General features: G+C 32.9%; 1 protein-coding gene across 4 annotated transcripts in view; it reads right to left on the bottom strand.

Annotated features, from left to right (window-relative positions):
• Window positions 1-12,540, bottom strand: part of CHD9 (chromodomain helicase DNA binding protein 9) — a 128,845-nt gene that overhangs the window by 55,894 nt on the left and 60,411 nt on the right. For all 4 annotated transcript variants that reach the window (XM_068992604.1, XM_068992605.1, XM_068992606.1 and 1 more), the window contains exons 8-12: window positions 11,432-11,518; window positions 11,063-11,200; window positions 7,985-8,106; window positions 4,490-4,733; window positions 554-730 (exon numbers count right to left, since the gene is read on the bottom strand). In XM_068992604.1, coding sequence (XP_068848705.1) covers window positions 554-730; window positions 4,490-4,733; window positions 7,985-8,106; window positions 11,063-11,200; window positions 11,432-11,518 — 768 coding nt within the window. The remainder of the gene's footprint in view (window positions 1-553; window positions 731-4,489; window positions 4,734-7,984; window positions 8,107-11,062; window positions 11,201-11,431; window positions 11,519-12,540) is intronic.

The raw sequence follows: 12,540 nt of genomic DNA, 5'->3' as shown, positions 1-12,540 counted from the left end.
ATGTAGTTCTGTACAAATGTACTTGAGTCACTTGTTCAAGTGCTCATGGACTAATTATGTGATGCTAATTAAATCGAAATGTTAAAAAACACAAAATACTTTGATTTGAAAGCAAACACATTAATAAGATGACTTTCAAAAATCCCATTAACTATAATAAATACATGCTAATTGTGCAGACACTTTATTCCTCTATGATAAAATGATCTGAATAATATTTGAACTTTGGTGAAAGGGCTTTTTATTGAGGAATTTAGCCTTAAAACTTATACTTTTATTTCTTTTCAATAGGACACTCTCCCAAGGTTTCCCTCTCTTTTTAAATTACAAAATTGCTAAAGCTTTTAAGAGAAAAGTACTAAAAAATTTAAGTCTTAGAAAACAGATGAGATTTTTTTCCCTTACTAATTAAAGCAAAATACTCTTAATTATCAGATAGAAATTAGAAATCTGTATTTTAAAATTTAAAAAAAAGGAATAAGTTTCTGGCACTAGCTCTTTTTACTATGTAGCTAAGAAATGGAAGTCATTAAAACGACATTAAGTCACTTACCAGATTCATGAGTTTCAGACCTTCTAGAAGTTTACAGTTTTTATTTTTTAACCTATGTGCTTCATCAATAATTACACATCGCCATTCAATTGCATTAAGCTCTCCACAGCCTCCAAGAATCATTTCAAAAGTGGTGATGATGGCTTGGAATCTGTAAGCTCCTCGAATAATACGCCCCTAGAAATTTATTACCAAATGTAATAATTTGCTATAATGTCTTATTTATAATTTTTAATTCCTATCAAGCAGCATACAAATCACTTAATGACATTTGCTATAAAACATTTTCCATAGAAATTTTTATATATACAGAGATACTCCTTAAAATGAGGAACCTTAGCATTAAAACTATTAGATTGTAGTTTTTAAGAATGTTGTCAAAAATTTCGCCAAAACGATACAATTAATTATATCCAAAAAAGTATTCCTTGATAAGACATTTGATAATTTTTAAGAATCTTATTAACAATGTTAAGTCAAAAAAGAAATGGTTATTATAAAATCTAGCCAAATAAATTTCAGTGTTTATTTTTATTATTTATATCCATGACTCCACACATATAATGGCAAATAAGTAGTAAATATAAAAACTGGCCACTCATGTCATTTAGTTAGCAAGTATTTATTGGGTGATTATGTGCCAGACTCTGTTCTAGCTGCACGAGATAGAGCAGTAAACAAGACAGACAAAACTCATTATCCAAGTGGAACTTACGTTCCAATTATTCAAATATAGAACATAGCCATTAAGGAAAAAAGAAACCTCCAAATTAAAAAACAAAATCAAAGAAATTATGTTAGAAAGTAATAAAGGTCACAGACTCAGATAACACAGGGATGTGTATGGGAAGTACAGCCTTGGAGGTGACCATTCCAACTCTATTTACAATGGCTGGGAGGCCATCACTAAGAAGTGACGTTTGAGCCAAGTCCTGAAGATCAGGGAGGAAGGTATGTTGATATCTAGAGATCTGGACCAGGAAGCATTCTAGGTAGAAACAGAGAATGTGAATGCCATAACATGGGAATATCTTTGGCAGTATTCAAATATTAGCAAGAAATCCAGTGACTAAAATCCAGTGAATGGAGGGGATGAGGCTGTATAGGGTCTTGAAAGCTGTGGTGAGGACTCTTGGCTTTTACTTTGAGCAAGAAGCTATTAGAGGGTTTTGAGACAAGAAGTATCATGATTTGACATATTTTAAAAGAATTATTTGGCTGTTCTGGTAAAAAATAGTCTGAAAAAGGCCAAGGACAGGATCATAGAAACCAGTTAAGAGGCAGTTGTTGTAAGTCAAACAAGAGATCATCAATGGAGGCCATGAGATTTGGAGGCCTCCATCATCAATGTAGGCCAATTCTGGATTTAATTTGAAGGTGGAACCAACAGGATTTACTAACGGATAGGAATGGAGTGAGTTTAAGAGAGGATTCAAGTTTTGACTAAACTTTTGGGATCAAACAACTAGAAGCTGGGGTTGCCATTTACTACCATGAGGAAATGCAGGATTTCAGTTTTGGACATGTTATGTTTGAGATGTCTATTAGATATTCAAGTGGAGTAACTGAGTAGGCATTTGCATATGACTCACATTTAGGAAAGAGGTTAGAATTGGTGATATTGATTTGGGAGTTTCCTGCAGTACAGATAGTAATTAAGTTGTGTGACCAAATGAAATCTCTGATGAAACGAGTATGGATATAAAAAGTAGAAGACTGAGCCCTGGGTCACCCCCAAGTTTAGATAAGACAAGAAGGAATCACTTAAAGGGGCTTCAAAAGGAAAGTGATACAGGACCAGAATAAAGTCCTAGAATCCAAGTGAAGAGAATGTTTAAATGGCATTGAAAATTATAAATAATTAGGAGAAATTAAGGGTTAAGAAAGATCATGTGATCTGATTTAGATTTTCAATTCCTATCAACTTAAATTACAGTAATTTTAGAACAATTCATATTGATTGCATATACTGGCCATTAAGCTGAACAATAACTCCAGCAGAATATTAGAATAGGTACAAAATATAAGTCTATACAGCTCTAAAAACCCAGGATACGATGCACTCAGTTCCAGTGATATTGTACTGTTTAAAAACAAAGGTTCTTGAGTCTGACTTGGGTTTATTAATACCAGTTTTGCTCTATGATTTTAGGGAAAACAGTATCACTTCTTTTTACTTCAGCTTCCTCATTTGTAAATGAGGAAGATCTCACCTATTTACAAGGTAGCTATTACAAAGATTACATGAAATATTACACGTAAACTGTTGAGCATAATGCATGGCACATGGTAAATACTCAATAAATGTCTGTAGATATTAGTGTTATTATCTGTTACTTTTTCCAGTGCAATTCAGAAAATTACAGCATAATTTTGCCACTTCTGTGATTTCAAATTATTTAATAATTTGGAAAAAAGCAAAAGTTAAATGTTCATTTAATTTAAAATATATATATATTTGAAAGAGTTAACTCTGAAACTTATTTCTATATTTAAAGTATAGATCTATTTATCTCATTACATGAAACATCCTTAACTCTGGAAATTTTAAACCCTCCACGCAATATTCTAAAATGTATAACGTTTACCATAAAATACAATTTAATACATACTATTCAGTTTATAACACAACAGGAATCTTTCAGCTTTCTGGCTATTACATTTATACCAAACTCATGAAATACATATTAAATCTTAAACTTCTAATATTTTAAAAATACCTTTAAAAAGCTAGAGTAAATGGTTTTAATGATGTCATATAGCTCTAAAATTCTACAAATGTGCAATTAAGAATAATAAAACACTATGGAAGGAAATCAAACAACTTAAGTTGTCATAGGCTCCAAAAATGCAAAGTTGATAATTTTCAGTAGAACTGATTACAGACATGCCTAATTTCATAGAAATCTAGTTGCTTCAAACATTAAAGTAGAAGAAAGTTAATTTTACTGATATTCAGCCTTAAATAAGTAGAAAATCAGTTATAACTGGTAGGCAAAGGTAAAAGGCTATGCACTTTATCTTACCTTAACCTATATCATATCTCATGACCTGGCCATATGTTATAATGATCCTTATAAAATGTTAAGAATCAATAAAAGAAAATAAAATATTAAGGTACTATATTGAGGCAGAGTGCCATAATCTTTTCTAATGAAACAGCACAATTTTGTGTGAAATGTGTTTCAGTTAACTCTTGTTTCTTATTTCTTAGTAAAAGTTTCACCTAAGAAGAGTCCAATTACTAGTCAAAACTGCAACTTGGCATTTCATGTTTTCTAAACTTAACCTTCTACTAGGAAATTCTTTCATATAATGTCATCTCAATTTTATGATCTGTATATTTAGCAGAAAAAGAGGTATCCCTTCCTAAAGAGTAAGTGGTCAAAATTACCACTAGAATATGGAGAAGAAAACCATCAAAGCGAGGGAAGAAAGATACAGAGGTATGTGTGTACCAATATACAAAACAACCCAAAATGTCCAACATCAAAACTCACTGAACACACAAGACAACCTACGGTTTCACCCCAATGGGCATTCAGACCCATGGTGGTCAGTGAAGAAGTATATTTTTTAAATGGAGGGAAAAAACTGGAAGATGATCAAAGAGACAGTTATTATTTTTAAAATAAATTTATATTTAAAACAATTAATAAAACAATTATTCTAGCTAAAAAGTATAAAATCAAATTTGTAATGATTGTATAAATCAGCATACTTCCTTCCAGTAAACTACAGTGTGAACTTGCCTACTTTTGTCATTTCTTTCTTCAGCTACTAAAATGTATTGTAAAATATCATGAATAAATAGATCAAACTAAGATCTAAGGAGGCAATTAAAATCTATTACAAATTTGAAAGTAATTAATATGTAATGCTTATCTTTTTAAAATCTGGCCTTTCAAACAACAAACAAAATCACCAATAACACACCTGTGAGTCCCTGAAGTACATCTCATATTGCTGTATCATTTGTCTGCTAATCAGGCTCCCATGATAAACCACAACATTAATATCAGTCCACGTACGAAATTCTCTCTCCCAGTTTGCAATAGTAGAAAGTGGAGCAATAATCAGGAAAGGTCCTCTTATACCAGTCAGAAGGATTTCGTAGAGGAATGTAATTGATTGAATGGTTTTGCCAAGACCCATTTCATCTGCTAAAATGCAGTTTCGTCTGAAATAAACAAATATATTACCCATGTATATTTTGGGTTTTCTGTATACTACAATGTTTTAAAAGATAAATATAAAAAAAGCAGAGCGATCAGGTTAAAATACTTGCATTTATAAAAACGTGAAAGTTTCTGAAGTGCAGATTTGGTTAAATATTATAATTTTATTATAGTATTGCAAAGGGAAAACTATAGTTTTTTTGTAGCTCCAAAATAAAGATACCACCTGTTAGATACTTGAGTTTCTAAAAGAACAATATGGCAAGAACAAAGCAAACTAAATGTTATTTATTCAGGAAACATTCATTAAATGCCTTCTTATCTCAAGGAGATATATATATAAAGAACATGTTCTCTGCCTTCCAGGGGCTTGTATCTATTAGAAAAGCAGACATAAATAAATAATCATGCAACGTGCTATCACAGAAGCACAAATTAAAGAACTGGTTTTCAATTCTGCCTATGTACTGGAACAGCCTAAGAAACAATTACCTATGGCCTTCTCCTTTACATTCTGATTCAATGTGCAAAGTAGGATAAAAGCAACTGAAATTTTTAAAATAAGCTGCACAGATGATTGTGATATATGGCCAATTAAGAATCATCAGTGTTAAGTTCATTATGGAAGCTCAGGTGAGTATCTAACTGTATCTAGAGAGAAGTAAGACTGCCTTCAGAGAGGAGGTCAGTAATGAGCAGGGTTTTGCCAGAGGGCAGAGCAAAGGGGTACAAGTGTCAAGAATACAATTAACTGGGAGGCAACAGTAGTTTAATATGGTTTTGAGGGAAAGGTAAAGGAAGGGATATTACTAAGATAAGCAGGGGTCATAAATAAAGGTTATGGACATCATTTTATTGAGACGGGAGTCACTGAACATTGTTGAAGAAACCTGAAGAGATTAGGTTTGTACTTGAAGCCGACTCTTGTGCCATGGGAATAGTAGAAGGTAAGGTGATTTGAAGTTGGGACAGTAATTGGGAAAGTACCAAAATAATAGAGCAAAGAATAGTGGACCTTTGGACTAAGGTAGGAGGGATCAAGAGAAAACTGATTCTAAAGTTAACTACATGTTAGAATGATCTGGACTTAATGATCAATCAGATATATGGAGTGTAGGATGACAGTCAGATTTAAATTTGGGTGACTAAGTAAGCTGTATTATTCTTAACTAAGATGTAAAATGCAGAAGAATAAGTCTGATATGGAGGAAACAGGAAATAATAAGGTTAATTGTGAATTTGTTGTGTTTAAAATATCACTGAGACAGACATTAAGGAAGCAAGAAGCAAACAAACATGGGCTTGAATTAACGCCTTAGAGATGTTACTGATAAGTGAAGACATGGGGGTTGGTATAAAGTTTGGCTTAGGCAGAACAAACACGTAATATGAGAAGACAGCAAAAAATCAAACGTTGGGAAAGAAAAAAAAAAAAAAACAAACACTGAAAGGGTAGGCAGAGGAAGCAGAACCAGGAAAGACTACTGAAGGGAATAGCTACAGAGGTACTGGAGAGCTGGAGTGTTAACGCTATGGAAGCTGCTGGAAGTGAGAATGGGAGAAAAGTTTAAAAAAGGACTAGAACTACTATCCAATGCAGCAGAGACAGCAATTTAAGGCTGAAAAAACATTGTGAATTAGAAAATTAAGAGTTTCAGATATGATACAGAATTAAAATCCAAACAACAGATTTAAGGAGAATTGGAGATAAGAAAACAGGAAGAGTTCATGATGGCTATACTTCCTAGACCTCTACCTTGGAAGAGGGATCAAGGTAGCTAGAAGGAAAAACAGAGCTAAGAGATTAATCCTTTCCTTTAAAATTTTTATATATAGGTTAAACCCAAATTTGTTCACAGACTGAAGGGATGGCATTAGTCTTAATGGGATAGTTTGAAGATATAACAGAGAAGGCTGATAAGTGATTGAAGTGAGGTTCTGAAGACTGGATGCGATGCCTATCAAGAGTTGAGGTTGTAGCGTCAGTCTTGGTTCTGGGGAGGCGCCGTTTAACTTCTGATAGGAGGACAGAGGCATGAATGGCTAAGGATGGAGATACAATTTTAGGCTTGGGTGTGAGGGCAGGCAACAATCTGAATGAATTCAACTACTGGTCCTAGACGTCTCTAAGAAGCAGTCATATATAGAGAGTGGAGGGGGTAGGGTTCTGATAAAGTGCTTCAGGAAGGTAGTACAAGTTTAAAACAAGCAACTGAGAAAGGGTACTGATAAGAGAAGACAATTAAAATTTTGTTGACTATTTTACCAGGAAGATTCTCTTGGGAAAAATGATAACGCTTAGAAAATATAAACAAGGGGAAAGAGCACTGTGTGGGATAACAGATCCCCCTAACTCCATCTGATGAAGTTGATGGATGCACCACTGCCATGGACTCATGACTCACTGTTACTTAGTGAAACAGAAGAACCGTGTGACAAGTAGAAACACAGAAGAATGATTCTGAACAAGTGTCATAAAATTTTGCTACCATTACTAATAATAGTACCTTCATTTGCTCTTTTATATACATAATCAGACTTTTTTATCAATCAAGATACCATTTTTTACTTCTTTTGCAATTAATTTTCCATCTCACTAAAAAAAGGTGACATAATATGAGTGAACTCCGGGAGTTGGTGATGGACAGGGAGGCCTGGCGTGCTGTGATTCATGGGGTCGCAAAGAGTTGGACACGACTGAGCGACTGAACTGAACTGAACTGAACTGAACTGAAATATGCCGAAAAGTTTTTTAAACAGTTTGGAAAATTATAATAAGTGGGGGTAATTCATTACTAGGTTCTTATATTTCGTATTCTATTCCTTAACAATTACTGAAAATTTGCTTCCTTGAAGATGTATATTACAGACTTATTTAACTGTTTAGATGAAACTGCTCACACCTTAGTAACTAGATTCAATTACTGGCAGACAGTAGTGTAAGCTGAAAAACATTTGATAACATGGTTGATGTTTGATGATGTTAAGAAAGCTATCTCAAATCTGATTAAGAATCAATATATCAACTGTCTTCTATTCTGATTGCTACATATTTAAGGGAAGCAACTGTAGTCAAAATTCTGAATTATAATGTACATTATCTTTCAGAGGTAACCACAATTTTTCTCTCAATAATGAAGACTCCATGATAGTAATAATGTAGCAACATCAGTATCAATTTCATTTAACGTATTTTGGAACACATTTTAAAAACACACATAAAATTTTTTTTTTATTAATACATACTACATACCTATTGTACCAATTGAATAAGAGCCAGTTGAGTCCTTCCAGTTGGTATTCCCTGAGTTGATTGCCATTTTTATAATCCCTGGATTGATCTATTTTTTTCCAAATATTAGGAGGAGGACGATCCTTTGCGGAAAAACAAATGAATGAAGTATTTCAGACTTTTAAATTTTCCATACATCTCATACATGGTAAAAGCACTGTTTTTAAAATAATCACAGAAGGGTAACATTATATGGCATTATGATGAAATTTTACAAACATCTAAGGACCAAATAAGTTTTACATAAACTCTTCCAGAAAACTGAAAAGGAAGGCATAGTCTCAACTCATTCTGTGAAACTCTGATATTGAAATTAGACAAAGGAATTACAAGAAAGCTAGAGACCAATATCCTGTATAAACAGAGATAAAAAATTCGTAACAAAATTTTAGCAAATGGAATCTAATAACATATGAAAGGGGTAATACAGCATGACCAAGTGGGGTTTTTCCCAGGTATGGAAGGTGGATTAAATTTGAAAATTAATCAGTGTTGATCAGGCTAAAAAAACCTATGATAATCTCAGATTGATGTAAAAAAGGGGATTTGAAAACTTCAGCATTTATTCCTAATAAATAAACTCTAATTAAATTTTGAATAGAGAGAAATTTCCTCAACTTAATAAGATGCATCTATGAAAAAGCCATCTATCATATGTCCTGGTTAAAAAATGAATACATTCTCCCTAAAATCAGAAAAGGCAAGGATGTCCACTCTCATCACTTCTGTTCAACACTGTACTATAGGTTGTAATAGGAGTAATCAAGCAAGAAAAAGAAATAAAAGTCATCAAGATTAAAAAGGAAGAAGTGAAACTTTATCAATTTCAGAAGATATGATTTGACTATACAGAAAATCCTGTGAAATCTAGAAAAAATACAAACTAAGAAGTGATTTTACCAATACTGCATAAGATCAGTACACAGAAAATTGTATTCTACATTGCAGAAACAACTATAAATAAATTGTAAAAGTACTATCTTACAATAGCACCCAAATATGAAATATTCAGGGTTTACTAAAAAAAAAAAATTTTCTTAAATAGTAGCCAATGAACTTTAAAACAATTAACTATAATGTATTTTAAATTATTGTTTAAAATAATTTCCACATTAAATAATATTCTCTAATAATTTTCCTTTCAGTAATCCAATCACTATTTCCTTAGTTTAGGAACAAATTTCATTTGTTCAAAAATATGTTTATATTCTGTTTTATTTAATAATAATAGACTGGCAAAAAAAAAAATCACTTACCTCCTGTATTACTTGACTTTGATAAACTAGCACTTTTGTCAAATTGATTTTACTTTAACTGAAGGGATTAGTTCTATTGGCTACATTACCAAAGACTACAAATGTATCTAAGGCAGTGGCTCTTCCCACCATGTGCATCAAAATCGACTTTTAACACCTGGGGTCCACTCAGAGATATTCTGATTCTGGAGCAAGGATACAGAAACTAGGCACCTCTAATTTTTGTAAAGTTCCAAAGTGGTACTGATAAGCACCTCTGACGGACAACCACTGATCTAAGAAACAGCTTACTTAATAAGGCTAGAGATCAGGTTACCACTGAAATATGGACCCCACTCCAAAAAGAAAGTTCTTCCTCTTCATAATATCCTTTAGACTGCTCCTCCCTGAATTATTTAACACTTTCCTTTCCTGGCTCAAGAAAAGGCACTTGGAAGACAAAAGGAAAAGAGGTGAGCTGCTATCCTCTTGGTAATAAGCTATGGGTATTAATGGGAGACAGATTAAGAAGACCAGAAAATAAAATGACAACCAGAAAAAAAACTGTTATAAAAACAATATGGTCTCTTCCACAGAACAATTAACTTTCTTCTTTTATTTTACATCTCCACATTTTTCATAACAGCCTTCCTTAATTCTGATTCTAATTGAAAAGTGATCTCCTCTAGTCTTTTCATATACCAAATCCCTCTTTAGTGAAGAAATTTCTATACCCAAATTACATTTGAAAGAGGACTGGCCAAAATATTTAATTAAAATCATAGTATATCTCTTTGTGAATTTCTTTTGGTTGGTTCTGCAAACTGGATTCACATGGTAACAATCCTATGCTTTAAGTAAAAAAAAAAGTAATTATTAAAATAACACAACTTGCCATATAACTTTCTAGAATTCTGTAGTCTTTGTACTAGAAAAATCAATAACTGATTCAGTTTTTTTTTTTTAAAGCAAAGAGAGACAAGGATGAATCAATAAGAAACCAGTGTACTTAATTTATGTGGATCTTTAGTAATATTCTATACAAAAGGTTTTTCTAAAAATAAAGCTACTATGGAAGTAGAAGAGCTATTCAGTTATAGAGAAATAACCGGTTTACAGAAAGCAAGGGAAAGGTGGGTATATTAAAGATTTTTCTTTGACAGAGAATTAATAACACTGCTTAGAGCTGAAACTGATACCCTTGACATTTTTATAAATGACCTGAGTAAATTCAAGATTAAGTAGAAGTATTTGAAACTTTTCTGAAGGGAAATTTAAAAGGAAATACTTACCAAAAAATTTAAAAATATTTTTTAAAATTTATTTGGCTGCACCAGTCTTAGCCGCAGCAGCATGTTGGATCTTTTTTGTTGTTGTAGTCATTGCAGCATGCGGGATCTTAGTTTCCCAACAAGGGATTGAATCCAGGCCCCTGAATGCAGGGCCCCTTCATTGGGAGCATGGAGTCCTAGCCATTGGACCACCAGAGAAGTCCCTTCTTATAAAAAATTTTAAATGTACATATGTTCTGACCAAACAATTATATTAATACTTCTGATTTCACTTATAAAGGGTTCCATGTTTCAATGTAGCACTGTTTAGAATAGAAAAAACTTGGAGTATCCACTAGAGGAATAGTTAAATTAACATATATAAAATACTATGTAGTAATTTTATTTACTATGTAGTCATTTTAAAAATACAGTATTAATTGCACACCAGACTAAATTCAAAATTCAAAAATCACACTACACCTCTTGATTAAGGAAATCTAAGATTTCATGATGATAAGGCATATTCTTACCAAATGTCTTGTGTCAGGCCTGGAAGCTTGCAATTGCTCAAACTCTTCTATTTTTGCAAGATCTACATCTTCTTTTAGTTCCCAAGTACTATCTTCATACGGTAATGAGCACCACTTTACTAAATAGTAAATAACAGGCTGTAAAAGAAAGTTTTTTTCACTTGATTAATTTGAAAAAGAATAGTAAGAAACAGTTTAAACTGAGAATCCCCAGAAACAATTTAAATATATTAATCTTTACTGGTAAAAACTTATGAGACTTTGTTTAGTGTTTTTAGATCATTATCTCTAAAAAAAGTAATGTCTTAATACCTGGAAGGTTTTAGATTTTTCTTACTTACTCAGAAAGTATTTCTACCAAATATTTACCTCGCCAGTATCTTTATCTTCACAAAAAGAGACTTCTAACACTCTGTCTACTTCAACGTAGTCTGGGTTAAATGGTTCTTCTTCCATCTAAAATTAAAAGTAACTTAATTGATATTTGACAAAGAAGTAGAAAAACAAAAGTGAAATAATGACAAATTTATCACTAGCTATTCACTATAGGACAAACACTTCAGTTTGACTGTAACTGAATTTCAAAAAATGGAATACTTCCATTTTAATTTCTAAAAAATTTCTATGATTTGTTTGTACTATGAATCACCAAGTTATGTATAAAAAAAAAACTCAACTAAACAGCACTGAAAAAATGAGGCACCTCAGACAAGTAAGTTACTCTAGAAGATGTATCCTTTAAAATTTCCTACTTGGAAAAGAGGCTTTCCTTTACCTTTCTTGTGCTACTTTCCTCAGTAATAACCAGGTCCAAGAGTTGAAGACCCATCACCTGACCTGAAGGCTCCTCTCTCATTTGTATCAAACACTATCTGGTGCTGGCTCTTGTGCTCAAGATCCCCTTACCTAACTAAACGCAAACTGTCTGAGCGACCTCACACTCAACTGCATTCATTTACACTTCAACCTGTACTTCTGCCTGTAGTTTCTAACTGGGCTAATGGCCAACCCAGCACCAACTTCATGCCACACTCTACTCCCAGTTACACAAGCCAGCAATGGAGAAGCCGTCTTAGATCCTTTTTCTCCTTTCATCTCCCACCTCCCTTAACTCATTGATTCACACAGGTTCTAATTTTGTTTATAACTCAAATTGGTTCCTCCTTTCTCATTCTCACTGCCTCATGTCTTCTTATTTGGATCTTTACAAGTAACTTCCTAACTAGTCACTAACTACTGTTTTGTCTCCCTTTATTTTCACACTTGTTGTTCAGTAGCTAAGTCATATTGACTTTTTGCAACCCAACGGACTGTAGCACGCCAGGCTCCTCTGTCCTCCACTACCGTCCAGTGTTTGCTACTGATTATCTTGATTCATGTTCCCACTCTTTCTTAAATATAAATCTTACATATTGTTCCCTTGCTTCAAATTCTTTACTGACTCTCTCCTATTTGGGAACCAAGCCCACATTAGTTTC

The sequence above is a fragment of the Capricornis sumatraensis genome, chromosome 20 (genome assembly GCF_032405125.1).
Source record: "Capricornis sumatraensis isolate serow.1 chromosome 20, serow.2, whole genome shotgun sequence".
Taxonomy (NCBI): domain Eukaryota; kingdom Metazoa; phylum Chordata; class Mammalia; order Artiodactyla; family Bovidae; genus Capricornis; species Capricornis sumatraensis.
The sequence above is the reverse complement of the archived record's forward strand: the minus strand, read 5'-3'. Positions and strand labels throughout refer to the sequence as shown.